The following is a 21,893-nucleotide window of genomic DNA, read 5'->3' on the forward strand; positions in this document are numbered from 1 at the left end:
TTACTTACTCTGGTTCAGTAAACCACCACAATCATGGGAAAGACTTGATAGTTGTCCAAAAGACACTCGTTGACACCCTCCACAAGGAGGGTATAGCCACAGGTGAGGCTGGAACCGTGCTACTATGCAGAGACGTGTCCAGGAGATGAGCTCCAAATGGCACATTAAGCCTGAAAAGACAAGTCTTACCTATATAGGCTAAGGAGAGACAGAACCAGTGATCAGTACTCTTTGACCCAAACTCCTATTTTCACATAAAAACAAATAGCATGGATATAGCAGGGTTCAAGGTCTGGATTCAATCAATGAGTCTGGAGGAAGAGTGGAGAGGCACAGAATCCAAGTTACTTGAATTCCAGTCATGATGTGAGGTGCTGTCCCTTACCAAAAAAAAGGTACACTTAAAGTTAATTTGTATCAAGTAAACTGAAGTGCAGTTAAAGTATAATTCTCAAAGTACACAAAAAGCTATGCTTCAAAATAAGACAAACACTTCCATGTACTAGGGATGTTATGCTGGTGTTTGTGTAGTTTTATCAAGTAAGTTGAGTCAATTAAGCACTTCCATCTCCTGATAAGCTTTATGGAGATGCTAATTTCCTTTTCCAGCAGGACTTGGCACCTGCCCACAGTGCCAGACAACTTGTCTGACCTAAGCCCCATAAAGAAATTATAAGGTGTCAAGAGGAAAATACACCAGACACCAGACCCAACCATACAGACGACCTAAAAGGCCGCTTATCAAAACACCTGGCTTCTATAACACCTCAGTATAGCCATGAGTTGTTCATTGATTTTCAAGATGTCATCATCTCGTATTACAATAACCTCTTTATTCTAATATTTTGAGATATAGCCTACTGATTTTTGGTGTAATCATCAAAACAAAAATTGTCTTGAAATGGTTCATTATCTAATCTATATGAAAGATTCACTTTTTGAAATGAATTAGGGGGAAAAACATTTTATGATATTCAAATGTTTTGAGACTCACCTAGTTGGCTTATATTACTAAGACAAAGTAATTGTGTTTTCTAGCTGATCTATTACACTATCTCTGCAGATGCCATTGTGCCATTGTGGGACCATAGCCTACCACTTCCCATATAGGCAATAAAGTAACCAGCCAATGCGTACAAATGTTAAGGCTATACCTCCAACATGAGTTAAAAAAAAACACATAATGAATATCATATCTGATGACAGCTCATAGGAAATATTTTGATATTCACATGAATGTAAGAAGCTGACAATGTTTAATATACTTTAACAGCACATGTAATGAGAACCACTTCAATGGTACAACAATATCGCAAAACAATACAACAAAACAACAATACATTACATTACATTAGGCTACATTTCATTTCATTTGCCTGACGCTTTTTAACCAAAGCGACTTACAACATGGTAAAAGTATTTTTAAGCTTTTTGGAGCAATTCTAACACATTTTAGCCTACAACTACAATAAGTGCATCAATGAGTGTAGTAGGCTATAAGTGCATCAATGAGTGCAATTGTCCATAGGATAAGCAAGACTAGTTGTAAGCAGTGCTAGAGAGGATATGTTCTCTGAAGAGCTGGGTTTTCAGACTTGAAGATGGAAAGGGAAAATACACAGTCACAGACACTGACCTATTATTAACAATAATAATTATTAGTAGTTATAATTTAATAATAGGGCCTATATATTATCTAATAAATATGTTATGTCTCCTATTATGTTGTTATTCTCTTGGACTTTTTGTATGATGACGTCATCACGTATGTCTGCGTACTACGTGGACCCTGTACAGATGTCCGTACTGACGCCCTCTGTGTGTGAGGGTTAACATATCTGAGCAGAAGAATGAAAAGAAAAGTCAGTGTTTGAAAATACTGTATATCCTTTAGCGTTAAATGCATTTGCAAAGGTAAACTGCTGCAACCTTAAAGTGTGTAATGAACAACAATATTGTCATATATCCTATGGAGATAGTTCGTTTACTTGCCTGGCTTTTTCTTGCAAGCTCTCCGTTAGAAAAAAAAAACTAACGTTACTCTACATTTAGCGAGTGATCTGCTTAGCTGGCAGGCTAGCTAGGTAACATTCGCTAGCAGGTCACTGTTGCTAGTCTGCAATGGCAAATGTTAGCCAGCCCACTAGAGTTATGGCTACGTGAAGGCTAACGGAGATAGTAACATTGAAGTTATTGGGGAAACTATGCTAGTACTCCGATTCAAGTGTTTTGTGACATTGACTGAATCATTGTCTACAATAAGGTTGTGTTCTTTCCATAAAATGCTTTTGCCTTGAAGTTTACATGCAAAGCATCGCCAACAAGCTGTTAACTGGCTAACGTTAGCAAACTATGAGAAACAGATTAGCTAACATTAACTTAGCCCTAACCAACGCTCGAGAGCTAATAGGGTAAGTCAAGTCTATTTGCTTCAGTTAGTCAGTTCACCTATAATCTTACACGGTTTGCCAGTTAGTTCAGTAATATAAAGCACATATAATCTAAACAAACGTTAATTGTCTTCTAAGTGAATCTCCTTCTTCGTAGTTTCATGCCACAGTTGTTCTGTTCTGTTACAGTAACATTTGGAATTGTTAGCAAATAGTTAGCTTGGGAATAGCACTTCGACTGAAGCTAACATTAGATATATAACCAGCTTTCTGACCGAAATATATTAAAAACCGTTCGAGTTTTAAATCACCATGTCTAGTTTACAGACTCATTCACTGGGTGTTATCATTAGCTAGGGATGTCACTTGCTGATTGCCTTATGCTGCCTACATTGGGTTTTGTTATCTCTAGCAAGAAGTTGTTAGCTAACGTTGACAAGCCAAAGCTGGCTAACGAGAGGTACAAAGTGGCTGTCTGACGGTAACGATAAGTTATGTCTGTTAAGTTCCTCTACTTATTAGCTATGCCGCGATCTAGTTTGGAGTTAATGGACGTTTGCCAGTTTCTGATAGCTAACGTAGCAACTCCATAACCCCATCATAGTTTCGTCACTGACAGTTGTGTCAGTGTGCATTTGTTAGCTGTTTGGCTGTGTCAGCAATTACTATATTTAGCAGCAAAACGCCAGACATAAACTTGGCTTAACTGTTTTCATTCGAAGTTGAATTTTATTTCATTCGAAGTTGTTATTAACTTGTTTTCATTTCACTTGGTTGCAAAGTATTTAACATAACGGTACCGTTGTTAGTGAACTACCCATTAGTTGTAGTTTGGGTCTGAAGGCTGACCCTACTATGTATTCTCTTGTTGTACTGTTCTGTCCTACTTAAACATTGACACTGTGCAGGAGAAATGGATACAATTATTCTGTTTTATCTTGTTTATAGACCAAGGCATAACCGAAACATTTGTGAGGATGAGTAAGAAGCCTCCCTGTCGGCCAGGAATCATCTTTGAGGTGGGCGCAAGAGTTGAGGCCCAGGACTATCTTCAGAAATGGTAACTCGTGAGTTCTTAAGGAGAATTGCAATCAGAATGATTGTCTGTGTCTGTAACACAAGTATTTTTTATATTTTTTTCTCCTTAAAAATACAGGTACACCTCTCGCATTGAGAAGATTGACTATGATGAAGGGAAAATGCTAGTGCATTTTGACCGTTGGAGCCACCGCTATGACGAATGGATCTTTTGGGACAGTAACCGCCTAAGGCCTCTTGAGAAGCCAACCCTAAGGAAGGAGGGACTAAAAGAGGAAGAGGAGATGTCTGTAGGTGTCCTCTCTTTTATGCACACAAAATGCACACTTGACAGCATGAAATGAATCCCGAACTTTAGATACATTAATATTGCCATGATAACTATACATGCCCAGATCTGATAGCTACCCATTGGTTAGAGAAGATAATGTCTTCATAAAAAGAGATTAGAATTGTCCCCTGTTATGAGTTATCAAAGTAATCATGCATATCTCGCAAACATTTCTGCCAGGAGAGACTCGGCGAGATAAGAACATCTCGCCTACCTGAGCTTCCTGGATGTACAGAGAGCACAGAGGACCAAACAGAGTTACCACAGCCGAGACAAGTATATATTTCAACCACCCATTTGCAGTGATCTGGCTGTTTCAACTGCTTGTCTCACCATTGTTTGGGTTTTACCATCTAATGCATCTTGACCAATAGTTCTTAGATTTTGTTGGGGCATCATTCTTCGTATTGCATTAGGTTTAAGCAGATTATTGTTTTCTTTCATACAAACATCTGGGTCTCATTTTTAAGTTCTTGATTGGCATCTTTTCGCAATTCTCATTTGCACAGGAGCAGGTCGACCCGTAGGCTCAGATAAATTGACCAAACAACCTAGTATTTTCTTCTATCACTGTGTGTGTGTGTGTGTGTGTGTGTGTGTGTGTGTGTGTGTGTATGTGTCTGACTCAAGGAATGTAGCGGAGAGCTTGCACATATTATCTGAAAGCATTTTCATATAATCATGATTTCATATTAATGCACAGTGCATATCTTGGAATGTGAAAGCCACTTGATTTTTACATTTGTATTCACATTATATTTTATCATCTTATTTCGGTGTTTATCAGCCAATTTGCAACATGGAAAAAAGTAGTAGTCCATAGTTGATTTCTGTCTGCCTTCTCTGATTACCTTTAGGAACTGAGAGATGGTGAGGAGGTCCTGGCTCGTTGGACTGACTGCCGATACTATCCAGCAAAGATTGAGACGGTCAACAAAGAGGGTCAGTTCTCCTACAATTTCTTAGGAAGGCATAAAAAAACAATGTTTAAGTGATCTAACTGACCTCTACTAAGTGTCTCCTTGAAACAATTTCTATTAAAAGTATGCTTCAGTGACATATCTACATTTCTAAGTAGATATTTGATACGTATGAGTTTTAACTGGACATTGTTTTTCTAGGTACTTACACAGTCCAATTTTACGATGGTGTAATAAGATGCGTGAAAAGAATTCATATCAAATCGATGCCTGAAGATGCAAAAGGACAGGTGAGGAGCCCAGTCTGTTGATCTTTTGATGTTTGCTGTTCTGAGTAGGCCTACACCTAGCTGTGAGCAGGCAGTGTTATGTTTTTGTGTTTGTGTATGCTCTGAAAAAAAGGACTGGATTGCACTTGTGAAGGCAGCCACGGCAGCTGCGAAGAGCAAAGGAGGCTGCAGGCCACGCACGAGTGTAAACAGCAACAAGAGCAAAGATGAGCAGATGTCTGACTGTGAGGAGGAGGAGGAAGAAGAGGAGGAGGAGGAGGAGGAGGAGGAGATCAAGCTGGAAGAAGAGGAGGACCGAAAATCAGAGAGACCAGGTATCATGCTGTCTCTCACTCCCTTGAGGCCAGAGTGTTCTGCTTTCAGGATTACTGAATGCTGTATGCTCATTCCCTCATTTTCATTGAGGGAAAGGAAGACAGTTCAAGTTTCTGTTTGTAGTTTTAGCATAGATAGATTTTTTTGTAATATCGTATGATATGGCTGATGTATTCATTACTTTGCTGACATCAGCTATCTCTCCTCTACGTATCATTACTTACATACATTTCATGCCATGCTTTGGAGTTTCAAATGGAATAAGTCAATGCAAAGTCAAGACTGTGCACTCCACCACACAGGATATGTCTTTGAGAGCTAAACAGAGGCCTTCCTTTGACAAAACGTTGTCAATGCACAGAGATATACTGTACGATGCTGATTATCCATGGCTTCAGGACCTACTGTAGTGCAGGACTCTTATGATCAAAAGTGGTCGTTCAGGGAAGAGTATGGATGGTTAAACCTTTGTTGGCGCTTTCAGACACGGAGTCAGCAGGAGAGGATGACTGCAAGTCTCAATCTGATCACCAAGAGATGGGCAACGCTAAGAAAAGGAGAAGACCGGGCAGTGTCTGTAATTCCAAGAGGCTTCGTCTACAGCCAGGTGTGATTCTTTGAACAGAGCTACTTACCATTCTGTTTTGAAAGTAGCCGTGGTGATGCGGTGTGGTGATGCAGAGCTTTTGTATGCATGTTGTAGGATACAGTGAAGAGGAGATGGACTGCAAGGAGGAGCCAAAGGACGTGCCAGTCACAACTCAGCAGGTGCGTTTTCATTTATTATCAGCTGTGCTTTGAAGGTGTCAAAGGCCCAAGAGAGTGCTGAATTGACTAGTTCAAGCATTTTCTAACTCCTGTCCTGAATGGACTGCAGTTGTGATCAGTTGTGGCCTTGTCTAGCTTTGTTTTTCCCATATTTCAAATATACAATGGAGAGGTGGTAAATTCTTAGTGCTATAGGTAGTCTAAGGACATATTAGAAGTTTATAATTTGTAAACTCATCGTAGGAATGGGGTTAAGTCTCATACTTCCCTTTCCTATCTTTTCAGAGGATTGTGGACGCCGAGGCGTCCACTGTAGACAGTAAAGCTGCGGTTTTCCCGGCTGTGCAGGGCGTCCCATCCCCGGTCCGACTGCGTAACCGGCGGCTCAAGCATGACTCTGGAGAATCCAGCAGCAGCCAGAGGCACGGGGCAGAGGAGGGTGAGGCCAGCTGCTCCCCGGCCTCCAGCCACAGTTTCACCGACGCTCCTCAAACAGGTTGGTCAGACTATCAAGGTGTTGATTTGATTTTAATTTTATTTCAAATGTATGTAGCACATGTAGCACATATGCATTTCACTGGCAGAAAAACAACACAAAAACAAAAGACTCTCCTTTTTTAAGCACATTTGAAAGGGAGTGGGAAAAAGTGAAAACTTCACAGTTATGGAGGGCTGTTGTGCAGTGACTGACCAGTTACATGGCTGCAGCAGCATTTGTTGTTGAGATTTGACCACGTGTCCATAGCTGAACAGCACAAGTAATGTGCAGTGAAACTCTTAACGGTACAGGTACATGTCAATGAAGCAAAAGGCTTTGTTCTGTGTGGGTGTGCCATTTTTGGGAAGATGGTGTGACTGCTAATTGGCTGTCCGGTTACTTGTCTTCATATCAGAAGAGTCATTCCATTCAGAGTCCCAAGATTAAAAGTTTAATGTACTAAGAACAACAACAACCCTGTAGTAAACTTTCCAAGCTGTTGTTTTAAAACAGTTTCAAACTAACCAATTGATGCTGTAGTCAATACAATTTTCCAACCATCAAAGGTGCGACAATCCACAAATCCACTCGTTCGCTTTACCAATTTCTCTTGTCAACCGTATCGTCGTCTGCTCCTAACAGAATTTAATCGAATGCTGCTTCGCTTCGCTGGCATGTCTCTCCCTACCGTTAGGTTTCATTGCCAGATCAAACATTCTCCAAGTGAAATCTATGTCTTTAGCTCATTCAATGGATAAACAGTTCGTTTAGCATGACTAAAACACCTGACATGAAATCAGAAGAAATGTAGGATTGGAGTGTGGAAAGTATAAAATAGAACATTATTTCAAACTTGAAGCCATGCAAGTGAAGTCTCTTGATAGTCTTGATAGGTGCACAGGCAGCTGCCTCATCACCTCAGAGAAGACGACGATCTCAGAGGCTTGCCACCACCTTTGACCCAATATGTCCTTCTTCTCCCACACCCAAAGACATTAGTCCGCACTCAAACACAGATCTTCCACAGCCCAACGGTAAGCAGGAGAGATTCTCACATTATGGTCCGTTATGGAGTCACCAGGAAAGTGTGATTGTCTCTGATTAGTTCAGCAAGTTTCTGATTTGTGTCTGAAAATTGTGCTGACCTAAGCCTGAGCTCCTGGCGTGGCCACAGGTCTTTCCACAAGATTGGAAACAGAAAAAGACAGGATATGAAATTAAATGGATCAGGGCAAAGGAATCTGCAACAGCGAGTTGCATAGCTTCCATAATATTCCAACCCCACATAGTAAAGCTTTGTAGACTGATTAAGCATTTCGCTTGTTGGCTTGTTAATTTTTTAATGGCAAAAAAAAAATCTGTCAAGACTGCATTGTAGCTTGTATGTGATTCCTGAATTTTGTAAGTAGCTTTGGATAAAAGAATGGAAAGAAAAAAAAATGGACATTGAAAAGGCAGAAGTTATATTTATATCAGTGTTATTTCTCCTGTCAGAGAAAGACATGGAAAACTCTGAGAAGAGAACGGCATCTCCTCACAACACCTTGCCTGTGGTTCCTGCTACCCCACCTTCCATACCTCCATCCCTTGGTTCATCGCCAAGTCCATTATCTGAGAAGTTGGTTGATGGACAAGTGACTAATCACGTTCTGCTGGGACAGAAATCTCCTCCTCTGGTGACAGGTAAACCAATGGCTGACACAAACTTAGGTCACACAAGCTGCCGTATTTTAGAATGCACAATGTAACTGAACACCCGTGGATGCTGTGTGAGAGTCCCTGTAGTGCAAATGGGCCGTTTTATGCTGGTTGAAAAACGGCCATATCTTATTGCATACTGTAGCTTGTTAGGTGGAGGAAGGGTGTTAACATCTTTCTAACATAGACAGTATCACACACAACAAACTGTTGCATTCGCAAGTGACAGTGGGTTTTCTCTGTGGTTATATACATTTGTTACAGAGCGGAAGGATTCTACACAGATGCAAAACAGAAAGTAAAGTGATAATTAGGTTAGATTAGGACGGTGCATGCATGTCCTATAATTTAGCAGCTGATAACAACCTCCTAACATGAGAACCTCCTAGAGATGCATTTGAATCTGCAATACGTTACTTGCATTCCCCTTTGGGGCCTACTTTCCAATAATGTGTGGAAGGCACATATTGAGGTTAATGCTCAAAACAGGAAAAACATGTAATGCAAGGACGTCAGAGTAGTTGAACATCTGTTGTTCTTTGGTCTTCTTTCCTAGCCGTTACTCCCAAGGCTGTTGCGAGAACACCCAAGGCAAATAAGCATGCAAGGGAACCAAGTAAGTCCATACTGATAATTGTACAAATTTGACTGTCAATCTGGAATGCAATAAGATTGTGTAAAATATGAGTTTGGTCTTTAAACTGGTTTTGGTATGCCCCCTCCCCCCCTCCCCCCCCCCCTCCCTCCCTCCCTCCCTCCCCTTTGCTATCTGTTCTCAGTCATGAGTACCAAGCGCTCGGAGGACCCTACATCTCTGAATGAGTGCATCGATCTGGACCATAACAAATTCAAGTGTAAAATTCCTGGTTGCTCCAAGGCCTTTCGGAAAGCCAAGCTCCTGGACTACCATCTCAAGTATTACCACAATACAGACAAGGAGCAGGAGGCAGACGTTGGATCTCCAGACAGAGTCGGCCGCACCAGGGCCACCTCCGCCTCCATGCCAACCAGCACCCTCCTGGAGGTCCCTGATAACAAGAGGCGCAGGACCGTCTCCACCTCCTCTTGTAAGCAGACGGGTCAAGCAGGCCTGACCGTTTTTACAGGATATTGAGACTGTCAATGGGGTTTGCCCTGAGATGGTTTTCTTTTTCTTCTTCAAAGTGTGAAACAGGTGTTTTCAAATTTGCAAACATTAGCAAAAAGGGTATTTTTTTGCCCGTTTGCTAACAGTTTGAGGAGGTAGTTCTCTGCAAACATACATGGGAGCTGGATGTAACATTACCGTTAAAATTTTATGTTTACGAAAATCGTTCAAATTCAACTGTTCAGATAAAATATGTTCGTCTTAAACATTCACTACTCTTTGCCGAATTTGAACGGCCCTTGGATGAAAATGCTGTACACTCATGCGTGAGTTGGGTTGAACGAAGTTAACATGAAGAGCCTACTCTACTACTGTCTGTAGTACTGTAAACTACTGTCTGTTCTCTGTTGTGACAAATTGTTTCTCATGCTCTGCTATTCTGAACTTCAGTAGTGCTGTCATTTGTGAAGGTTGAGTTGCCTATGAAAAAAGTGTAATGCTGCCGTTTTGGGTTATATTCAGGTCCGCGACCGGGCCCTTATCTCTCTTTCGGTGTGCCAGCTCTCTCCTCCCAGAGCCACAGTCTGCACCTGGACTACACCGGAAACTGTTTGAGGCCTCCGAAGTTCTGCAAGAAAAAGCGTTCGTCAGCCTCGGTTAGCTCCGACAGCACTGAGGTGTCTTTGCCTCCGCCGCCACGGGAAAAAGCTTTCGAGAGCCTCCACGAAAAGATCCTCAAGAAGGTCATTGAGAAGGACACGGGTATGTGGCTGAAATTTTGTGCGCCTGTCACATTTGTCGCACAAACCGACTTGTAACTTTCAGTTTTTAAACTAAAATTTCAGACTGATTTGATTACTGTTTGCAAGAAGAAAACATTGTAAGCTATTTAAAAAGGCAGTTTGTTACCTTCATTTTGAATCTGTACCTTCTGTTCTGTGTGCTTTTTCCCACAGGACTTTGCATAAAGACAGAGAAGAAGTGCCAGTTGATAGGTAAGTCACTAGCTTTCTGTGTACACACGTGACCCTGACTCAGCACAAGGCTGAATGTTGTCATTCAAATAGGCATGTGTGAGTCCAGTAACGTTTTAGCTGTACTGTGGAGTGACATCACCTATTGTTGTTGCTAAAACTTTAGACAACATTAAGAGAATGATACTTGTAATGTTACGCACAAAATATAATCAGCAAAGTAAAATTCAGTATTCAATAGGTGCAGAGTGAAATATACATTTTTGTTTGCTGTAACCAATTTTCTTTATTTTTTCCCCCCCTTTTAGTCCAACCGACTTGCCGGTTGTAACTTTGCGTTAAGACTGACTGTTTTGAAGAGACAGCAATCGCCCCTTTCACTTTTGATAAGAATAAAAGCCTAGGCCTACGCACTAAATAATAGCCTATACACTAGGCTAAATACAGCTTCTCATTGACCGCAATACTATTAACCACAGCCATCTAGACTGCGTAATTTCACTTTCACTCTGCTAGTAACAGTTGGATATCTGAAATGTTTGATTAGTTGGTCTACTAACAACCATCATAAACTAAACAACGTTACTTGCTTCTGTAGATTGTTTCCTGCTCATCCTGACGTTAGTTATTATTAATGTTTAATAATCAACTTAGATTAGATTATATTAAATTAGATTCAACTTTCCATTGTGCCGAGTACAAATACAAAGACAACGAAATGCAGTTGTCACCGGCAGGGTAGAGTTCAGTAGGGTGAACTCAGCCGCGAGAAAAAAACTTCCTCTGAACCTGCTTGTTCTTGTGCGGAGAGACCTGCAACGCCTCACAGAGGGGAGTTGGGTGAACAGTCTGTGGTTGGGGTGGGAACAGTCTTTGATGATGCTGCGGTGATGCGTTGGGGAATTTTCACCACCCTCTGCAGTGCTTTTCGGTAGTGGGCAGAGCAGTTGCCATACCAAACAGTAGCTGCGTTTCCATTACAAATATGCGCAAAAACTTTGTCGATATTGTCTTAATGTCGAAAACCACAATTTTCGCAATTGCGGTGTTTCCATTACATTCGGCTAACTTAATTAAAATCTCGTGTATTCTCGCGTGTTGTAAGTCATTAGGAGACATGGCGGTTATCAACATTTAACCCAGATTTAGGCTACACTAAATGCATTCAAATTGCCACCACGGCACTAACGATGATTATCAGTCATTAGGCTATAAGCCATCAGCGGAGGAGGCCTACGTTTTGGTGGGGCAGAAACATAAAATTTTAAATGACATATCAATCACAGGAGTTTGTTATAGGCCTATGCTTAAATCATGTCACAGCCATGTCAGTGGAATATTTCGTAGATCAGCCCAGTTGATTAGTTTCTAGAACTAGAATCTAAAATCTAGATTTCTTTCAGCACCATTCTCATCACGTTAAACCAGCAAAGCATAGCAACGTTGTTGCTATGGGTAAACAAAGCTAGTTGAGCGGTTGCGTATGCAGCGTTTTTGAGAAAGTGTTGGCGAGTTCACAGAGTGTGGATTCAACATTTTAGAATGACACGAGACACTTTTAATGAATAAAAATATATATTTTTTACATTATTCTCCCGGTGCCACTTCCTGTCGACAGTCTTCTTCGTCGGTTTCGTTCCTCCTAACATCCGGTTGTTGGATCACGTGACCCGTTAGATGCGAAAAAAGTGTTTCCATTGCAGTTTTGCGAAATATACAAATTTCGATACGCTCGAAATACCACCTCACCCTAGCGCAAAAACTTTTTCTCGAAAAATGTGAGTTTTTTCGAAATGTGCGTGTTTCCATTCACCACATTTCTTTTCGCAAATCTTAATTTGCGCAATTTAATGGTCAATGGAAACGCAGCTAGTGACACATTTGGTGAGGATTCTCTCGATGGTGCAGTGGTAGAAGTTCATGACATATATTTTATACATCCCCAGCCTATGTGCAATGCAATAGTCATCGAATTCCCCCATATGTCAGATAGCATGACGGCATAGCTGTATGCAAATTCGTTTAAATTCATACCTACTGTATGTACTGTAATCACCATGACCAAAATTTTACTTTTTTTTTTTTTTTTTTACTGTTTCTGCAAATGCAAATATTTATAAGGATGGCCTTAGTGTCAAGTACTGAACTGAAGTCATACTGCACACAATGAATTGAAATATTGACTGTGGAAATTGGGTTACGCAACGAAGGCTAGTTTGCCTAAATAAATAAACTCACATGTCTTCTATTAGTTCAGCAAGTTTCTGATTTGTGTCTGAAAATTGTGCTGACCTAAGCCTGAGCTCCTGGCGTGGCCACAGGTCTTTCCACAAGATTGGAAACGGAAAAAGACAGGATATGAAATTAAATGGATCATGGCAAAGGAACCTGCAACAGCGAGTTGCATAGCTTCCATAATATTCCAACCCCACATAGTAAAGCTTTGTAGACTGATTAAGCATTTAGCTTAATTTTGCTTAATTTCCGCATTGTTTGGTGTTAGGTCAGTGCATCAATACAGATCGATGGGATTGTTGCGCGCTTAATCTTCATGAATCGGTCTTGTATTTTCAGGCAGAAAGAAAGAGAAGGACAAAGACCGCAAGGACAGAAAAGAAAAGGACCCCTTTAAGTTAAAACAGAAGAAGAAGAAAAAGAAAAAGAAGAAATCGAAACAGCACGGTAAGATCATTTGTGCTTTCCTTTTCATCCTTAAAATGCTCAATTTAAAGGCGTCTGATGAAGAATATGTAGCATGGAGCATGAATTGATGACGACGCGGCATTATAGGCCAGTCAATCTAGCTCAAAAATGGGCCAAAACTTAAACTAATTGCAATAGTAATGGTTCATAATTTGTATTGATCCTTAAACCCTCCTGCATCACATATTAAAAATCTACCCATTTATATTTAGTGGAACATACTTTTATTCAAGGTCAAAGGTAGCAATTTCCAATGCATTTTGCCATTAGGATTTACTACAGGTGAAATGGGTAAAATTTTAAACTATAGATATCAAATTGAAACTTTCACAGTTGTTTACTCACATTAAGGCAAATATTTTTTGTATTGCAAGTTTTCTGAAATGTGATGTTTAGATATGCAAATGAGACCAGTTTTACCTAAATATGCAATAATTTGCATATATTTTTAGAAAAGTAAATCTGAACAATAGGTACAGTCAGCTTCAAAATAATTGCTGCATTTTGCTTCTATATTGGATACCAAAAGCCTATGCAAAGGGAATATTAGATATTACTTAATATCATCTCAGAAATGAGGAAATCAAGTCAAGTCAAAATCAATGCGTTTCAATGGAAGTACATTATAGAACAAATGATTGTCAATGATATGGCATGATGGAAGTATCTCAATGCATTCCAAGTCGCATAAGGAAGACATTGACCTTTAGACAACATATCAAGTGAGTTGGCATGCACTGAGATTCCATCTTCCATCATACCATATCATTGACAATCATTTGTTCTATAATGTACTTCCATTGAAACGCATTGATTTTGACTTGACTTGATTTCCTCATTTCTGAGGTGATATGAAGTAATATCTAATATTCCCTTTGCATAGGCTTTTGGTATCCAATATAGAAGCAAAATGCAGCAATTATTTTGAAGCTGACTGTACCTATTGTTCAGATTTAGTTTTCTAGAAATATATGCAAATTATTGCATATTTAGGTAAATCTGGTCTCATTTGCATATCTAAACATCACATTTCAGAAAACTTGCAATACAAAAAATCTTTGCCTTAATGTGAGTAAACAACTGTGAAAGTTTCAATTTGATATCTATAGTTTAAAATTTTACCCATTTCACCAGTAGTAAATCCCAATGGCAAAATGCATTGGAAATTGCTACCTTTGACCTTGAAAAAAAGTATGTTCCACTAAATATAAATGGGTAGATTTTTTATATGTTAATTAGATATACCTAGGGATCACAAAAAACTTTGAATGATTACTATTGCAATTAGTTATGGGTCAAACGCTAGATTGACTGGCCTATTAGGGTATCAGAAGTTAATGCACACAAGGTGGTAATGCGACAGCAACGTGAAGCAGATACCCCCAGCTTATATCAAGCTTAACCAACTTATACCATTGTTGCTATATTTGCGTTGTGTTTATTTGGTGGTATAATTTGGTAACATGATGATCTAAAGCCATGCATTTTACAGTCTCAGGCTGTGCTCTTACGGTTTTCTGTGTGTGTGTGTGTGTGTGTGTGTGTGTGTGTGCACAGGTTACTCTGAGCTAGAGGACATGTCTCTGGCTTTCCTGGAGCGGTCGTCTCCGTCTGCTTTCCACCGCTCCACTGGCAGCGCCTTCACCCTTCATACGTCCTCCTCCTCTTCCGCCTCCTCCAAGCATAACTACCCCCGTGCCATCCTGTCCATCGACCTCACCGGGGAGAGTAAGCAACCAAGCCTCTGCTTAACGTCCTAACTCGAGAAGTGACAACATGCTCTAGCTGTGAAATGAGTTTACACAATGTAGTATATTGTATATGAGTTTACACAATGTAGTATATCGTTTTTCCGCTGTGTTTCTCAAAGGCTGCTTTTCCTGTCCTCCCTGCAGACCTCTCGGACATCGACTTCCTGGAGGACTCGACCACGGAGTCGCTGCTACTAAGCGGCGATGAGTACAATCAGGACCTGGAGTCGCTGGCCATGGACGACTTCCCCGACGAGGACGAGACGGCAGCTAACGAGATCGTGCGCTGCATCTGTGAGATGGACGAGGAGAACGGCTTCATGATCCAGGTGCGGCTCTGCGCCCCCACTAATGGCTCTCACACTAGAGTTAGGGCTCTTCTCATTCGTCCTTTTATCTATCCTCCCTTCCTTTCTTCCTTGGTCCTCCGGCTTGTTCCTACTGATCTATAGAAGAATGATGGGGCGGCAACAATGGGATAGTCTATCCAGTGTTCTTTATTGATCAGTGAGAACGAGCCGGAGGATTGAGGAGAGAGGTTGAGAAGGGGCCTTAGAAATGAGGGATACTTGATGTGACTCTGCTCTCTCTCTCTCTCTCTCTCTCTCTCTCTCTCTCTGTTTCCCTCCCTCTATATTTCTCTCTCTCTCTCTCTCTATGTCTGTTAGTGTGAGGAGTGTATGTGCTGGCAGCACAGTGTGTGTATGGGTCTGCTGGAGGACAGCATCCCTGACCAGTACATCTGCTACATCTGCAGAGATCCCCCAGGTAACACACACACACACACACACACACACACACACACAATCTCAATCACATCTCACATCTCACGTCAATCACATCTCAATTTATCTCAATAAAAGGGTTTGGCTATATTAATGTTTTTTTTTTTCTTCCTTGTGATGATAAAATTGTATTATTTTTGTTGCCTTAAAGTTTTTTTTTTAAGGATGTGATTCTTCTGGATTAAGGTGATTAACCCGCTTGCTTTCACATTTAATTGCCATAACTAAACACACTACTTGCGGAGTGATATGAAAGACGTGAATCAGCAGCCCAAAACCTGTTGCCATTTACAGCGGTTTGTTATTCACAGCAATGGGGAACGTTGGGGTAGCCCAGTCAGTTAAGCTGAACTTTCTGCAGCACTGTAACGAGGCATATAATAATAATAAGTAGGCGGATCTCTACGATTTGCGTGAGAGTCGTTTTCAGGTTGGAAAATCCGTAATTCCAGATGAACTCGGAAGAATCACATCCCTTTTTTTTTGTGAACTACTAATGGCATCTTTTCCCAGAGGCATTGTAGAGGGATATAAAACTGAGCTGTTGTGTTTTTACAACCCCAAACCTTTCTTAGGGCAGAGATGGAGTGCCAAGTACTGCCACGACAAAGACTGGCTGAATAAGGGCCACATGTACGGCCTGTCATTCCTCGCTGAGAACTACTCCCACCAGAATGCCAAGAAGATCATGTCGACCCACCAGCTGTTGGCCGACGTCTACAGTGTCAGGAAAGTGCTGCACGGCCTGCAGCTGAAGATGGACATTTTGCAGTAAGTCAGACACACCCATTCCAAAATGGTCTCCACGCAAGCACATACTTTTAATTGGGGTTAATAAGACAGAGCCTTTGAAGCCTGAATGAAGCCTGAAATGGGGGTGAAACCTAAAATGTTTGTATAGGGGTGTCTAGATCTGAAAAAAATCCCTTTTTAAACTGAAGAAATGTTACTTTGGAGCACTGCAAAGTTATGTAACATTAGGGCACTACTCTTATGCCAATGCAGAATAGCCGGACTGCTACTTTAAATAGTGAAGTTATGGCATATTATGCCTGTGATCAGAGGGCTGTATGTTCACCATGGAGCATGTTGCTACTGAACCCCTGGTGTATACCCATTTCTAGAGTCTGAGAGTCAAACATCGATCTTAATGAATTACAATGGGGATATGACTTTTCTACCACAAAAGGATTTGTTCCAACCATTGGCTAAACCAGTTGATTATATTTAGTGCAACTCTTTATCCAGATAGATCAGCATTTGTGAATTGTTAAAGGGATAGTTCGGGTTTTAAGACACAAAGTTATATGGGTTCCCTGTCAGCAACGTTGTGCATCAGCACTGACTTACCCCCCGACAGCGTCCTGTGAGCCGAGATCCAGCCGGTTTTTGATCGTTTTTGATGCTGAAGAAAGTAGTCCGGCAAGTTGCTGGGGTCACGAAAGTAAAGTGTTTTTCTTCTCAAAACCATATGCGTTCAAAAGAGTGATATATTTGCACCACAAAAACGTTGTCCAGCTGTCAGTAGCGCGCAGGGATAGGAATCGAGAAAAATAGTGCCAAGTGATAACGAGGTTTGAATTTTTCCTGGACAACGTTTTTGTGGTGCAAATATATCACTCTTTTGAACGCATATGGTTTTGAGAAGAAAAACACTTTACTTTCGTGACCCCAGCAACTTGCCGGACTACTTTCTTCAGCATCAAAAACGATCAAAAACCGTCTGGATCTTGGCTCACAGGACGCTGTCTGGGGGTAAGTCAGTGCTGATGCACAACATTGCTGACAGGGAACCCATATAACTTTGTGTCTTAAAACCCAAACTATCCCTTTAAGTGCACAGATAACCATGTACAATGGAAACTCCACTGTGGTCTGTGTAGTTAACACAAGTTAATTTTCAACAGGGTTGATATTTTTTCCCTTGAGTGATAATTCAGATATCTGAAGATCTTTACAGACCTATGTTCAACGTCAGAGCTCCAGTTAACGATCGCGATTCGCTTCTCTCGACCTCGCAGGAGCAAACACAATCCCAGCCTGCACTTGTGGGCGCGCTCGTGGGTGAACTCGGACGAGGAGCAGCCCATGGGCGGGGCGCCCGACTGCATCCACCTCCGCGAGCACCTCAGCCAGAGCGCCCTCCCCGAGACGTACATCACCAGCGAGCACAGCTACCAGAAGCCTCCCAACGCGCAGGAGCGAGCGGGGGAGCCGGGAGCGCCACCAGCCGCCAGCGCCCCGCAATGCGTACCAAAGGAGGAGGAGGTCGGTACCGCAGCCTGATTGGCCGCTGAGGGCAAAAATGTTGCTTAGTCTAGCGTTTTTATTTTATGTTTGGGTTATATTTCATTAGTTGCTGAGCAACATTGACCTAGTATTAAAGCAACAAAATTCAGTTATTTTACCTCACAAATAAAGGCTTCAAACTCATTTTCATGCTACAATCAATGATTTACAATGTGGAGAATAAAGTCTCTGACATCGCGATTGCATGCCCGGAACACTTGATCCATCCCTATGGCATAGTTGATCGGGTAGGATCATAATCCAATTATCTGATTTTTGACTAAGTGGCATTGAGTATTGGTGCCAAGGGGCCTAAATGGTCATCCTTCCACAGTATTCCAAGCATAAAAACCTTTTTGACCATGTCCATGCCTATGACGCCATCTGTTTGTCGGACACCAGTGTGTGAGGTGTTGTGTGTGTTTTTTTCTGCTGAAGGACACTGGTGCCATATGCCTGGCCAGCTGCGTTACGGAGAGCTACGCCGGGTCAGCTGATCAGGCCCGCAACTGCCTGCAGTGGCAGATGAACCTGCTCACGCACATCGAGGACGTGCAGAACCAGGTGGCCGGCCGGATGGACCTGATCGAGAAGGAGCTGGACGGTAAGACCATGATCACTGAAGGGACTGAGCATATATATATATATATATATATATATAAAGGTCAAAGGTTATGAAACGTGAACATACTAACAGACAGATTATTGGAACTACGGTTGATTTGGAGTTTGAATTCTCCCAAGTAGTTGCGCATTTCACAGTAAATTTGACCGTGAAAACAAAGTTGAAAAACGCACTCTCATGCGTTAGCTCTGTCAAAAATGTTGGACATTGTCTACAAATGTATGTATTTTGGCCCTAGGCCATCCTCAAATTGTAAGACTCCACAGTCTGTAAGATATCACTCATTATTTGTATCTTATCTTGGGCAAAAGAGTAAGGGTTTGTCATCACTTGTGTTCAATGTGTCATTCCGACTATTGACCTTATTCAGAATAAGACTATATTGCGATTATGGGGTTCACATCCGTTATTAATAGAATATTCCATTTACATTCCCTTTTACGTGTAGAATAGTCCGACTATTACTAGCAGAGACGGTTGATTCTGTAAAAGTTTTTGCTTGGAATAGGTTGAGGCCACCAAAAAATTCTGTTTAGATGGCAGCGTGTTATTGGGAATATTATCTTAATCGGGTTAATATCGGAATATTAATGAGCATGTACATGTACTCATTAGGGATGCACCGATCCGACTTTTTCAGTCTCGATACCGATACCGATGCCTGGGCTCTGCGTATCGGTCGATATCCGATACCGATTCGATACCATTGTTAATTAATAAACTGTATACCTCACCATGTGGAAAAGACTAAGCATCAGGCTTGACTTAAACATTCTTTCCCTAACTAAACATTACTTTCCTAAGAAAAAATCTAACAAAATAACACTTAGATATAAAGGTAATGTATTATTATTATCATTATTATTATTATCATCATTATTGATTACATTACTAGTATTAAAAATAAACAGTTGTGCACCAGCAGCAACTTGGAACAGCATTCAAATTCAAGTTTACAGTTATTACTAAATAATAAATCTAAGTAGCTGACATGAAACTCAACAAATGCATAATTTTCTCCCATCAAAACAATTTTGCAGATAAAAATCCCATATTAGTGACATACATTGAAACACCCCTGCCAAAATGGTGTCACCCGTGAAACCCCTTTATTTACTCATAGTGGTACAGTCCCGCAGTTTCCCCACGATAAACTAATTAGTTCACACAGAGTTTGAATGGTGGTAAACGGCACTTGAAGTTGTACGTCTTATCTAATAAATGAGAAGTTTTTAACAGCCAATTTGAACATTTGCATGTCTTGATACCAAGAACAGTTTATACAGATATGAGATGAAAATGACAATGTGTTTAGTTTGAGTAGCCTATTTTGTGTTGACTACACATGAAACGTGTTGCCTAAATGCAACAAAACGCATGAAGATCGTAATTAATCTATGACAAATGGAGGTTAGTATAGACATTCTTTTGATCCTATGACATACATTTGGTATCTGTATTTATCCCATCCGTGAATTTAAACACTCAGAGCACACAGTGAGGTGATGACACACTCTAACCCGCAGCAGTGAGCTGTCTGCTACAGCAGCGCTAAATGGCATGGTTGAGCGTCATGGCTCAGCCTTTTGTTAAACTAAATTAAATTCGGATCGGCCCATGGATCGGCTCATTTTTTCCAATCCCCGATCCAGCTATTTTGTTCATATCGGGGCCGATATCCGATCCAAATATCGGATCGGTGCATCCCTAGTACTCATGATGCTGTGTTGACTTGCTCCTCTGTTATATCCTCAGTTCTGGAGAGCTGGTTGGATTTCACCGGTGAATTGGAGCCCCCAGACCCTTTGGGTCGCCTGCCTCAGCTGAAGTGCCGAATCAAGCAGCTCCTTACTGACCTGGCCAAGGTCCAGCAGATGAGCACCCTGTGTTCGGTGTGACGCAGTTAACCGGGCTTCGACACACCCACGAACCTGCTTGCACGCACACACACTGTGACCGCACATGCACCATTGCACAGCCTGCTGGAGAGGCCTTGGTCTCCTTGAAGTGTCAGACATCAGAGCCCCCTCATCCCCATCCCCACCCCCACCCCTCTCTCTCTCTCTCTCTCTCTCTCTCTCTCTCTTCAAGCAAATCTGACTCTGGATCGGCCGCTCCTGGAATGAATGTTTGAAGAACTTCAGAAGTCTGTCAGAGGAGCAGTTGGAGGAGGAAGTGCGACTGGAGCTGGCGTAAGAGCAGCCGAGTGGCTCTTGTGTTGTCAGGTGCACTTAAAGGGAAGATCTAATCTCTCGCGCACACACACACACACACACACACACACACACACATTTCAGCCACCCCCCATGCTGGAGAACTCTTGTCCCCATTGACATTCAGTGCCCCAGTGAGCAAAAGGAATGCCGTCGGAAACATAAATTTGTAGCACAAGCTGGGGATCGAGGCTGGTCCAGATGAGTATGTAAGTGTGTGTGGTGCTGGCATGCCAAACTGCACTGTGTACTTAAAACGACTCCCAACGACTGAGAGGAACAAACTTTGGCTGTAGTGGTCTTTTTTTTCCGAAGACTTAAAACCAGTTAATGATTGCGCATCTGGTCATTCAAGATAACGGGATGACCACACGTCTTGTGCCAAGTGAAGAGTGGGCTCTGTGCTACACGTGCTGCAGCAGCAGTACTCCCAAGCTGACATAGGAGTCGGACGGGAAACTGATACATAGGATCTGAGTACAGTATGTATGCAGTGCATGCCTATCTAGTGGTTGTCCTCCGACCTCTCGTTTCAAATAGCTAGATGTAAAATGGCGGCAGTGGTAGCAGCTGTCGCGACAGCTGACTGCTAGCACCGTAGATTCTCTGCCTGCGACATGACAAGCCAGCCCAGGAGGATAGATCCCCCCCCCCCTCTCACACCCTGTTCACCCCCCCGTAACAGCACAGTAAGCTAGGTCCTCCCTGGACACAAATAAAAATGCGTTGATGGGAAAATGTTTATGGTTTTGGATGGGAAAATGTATGTACAGGTTTTTTTTTTGTAACTGTATACATAAGGAAGGATGCAAAAGGCACGAGGACAAAAATATACTTGAAAAAAAAAGATTGCCCACATGTATTCAGAATTTCTATTAATCTGTATAAAAGTGTTTTAGAATTTAGTAAGCTGTATGACTTCCAAGTTGTTTTTCATTGAAATGTAACAGTTGTATATAAAGAGTTTATTTAAAACTTGGTGTAACAAACCTAACCTATAACCTCATTAAAAGTATTCTGGATATTTAGTCTGTCTTGTGTTTTTGTGATATGTCATCTAGTCCAGTGGTTCCCAACCTGGGGTCCGCGGCCTCCATTAGGCACCACCAGAGATTGCAGGGGGTCCGCACAATGTTGCCTGGGCTGAGGTTGTGAGGTTAACAAAATAATATTTGCGCACATTCAGTGTATAAAATCCCAATAATACACCCAATTGGATAATCAAATTTTAATTCAAA

At 41.5% G+C, this 21,893-nt stretch overlaps 1 protein-coding gene across 7 annotated transcripts; it reads left to right on the forward strand.

The window, feature by feature from the left end:
- Positions 1–1,792: 1,792 nt before the first annotated feature.
- Positions 1,793–21,683, forward strand: phf20l1 (PHD finger protein 20 like 1). Of its 7 annotated transcripts, none has more exons than XM_062531479.1 (24): positions 1,793–1,914; positions 3,339–3,450; positions 3,547–3,718; positions 3,940–4,035; positions 4,617–4,701; positions 4,881–4,969; positions 5,082–5,283; positions 5,769–5,891; positions 5,988–6,052; positions 6,338–6,548; positions 7,415–7,564; positions 8,025–8,213; positions 8,785–8,844; positions 9,008–9,295; positions 9,838–10,077; positions 10,272–10,310; positions 12,864–12,971; positions 14,550–14,720; positions 14,888–15,072; positions 15,412–15,511; positions 16,104–16,299; positions 17,550–17,796; positions 18,256–18,421; positions 20,198–21,683. In XM_062531479.1, the coding sequence occupies exons 2-24, from the start codon at positions 3,368–3,370 to the stop codon at positions 20,338–20,340; spliced, it is 3,408 nt and encodes a 1,135-aa protein (XP_062387463.1). In that variant the 5' UTR covers positions 1,793–1,914; positions 3,339–3,367; the 3' UTR covers positions 20,341–21,683. The 7 variants fall into 7 exon arrangements, with proteins under 7 accessions (XP_062387463.1, XP_062387466.1, XP_062387468.1 ...); XM_062531482.1 differs by having other exon boundaries at positions 9,877–10,077; XM_062531481.1 differs by having other exon boundaries at positions 1,830–1,862.
- Positions 21,684–21,893: the final 210 nt, after the last annotated feature.

The sequence above is a fragment of the Sardina pilchardus genome, chromosome 3 (assembly GCF_963854185.1).
Source record: "Sardina pilchardus chromosome 3, fSarPil1.1, whole genome shotgun sequence".
Taxonomy (NCBI): domain Eukaryota; kingdom Metazoa; phylum Chordata; class Actinopteri; order Clupeiformes; family Clupeidae; genus Sardina; species Sardina pilchardus.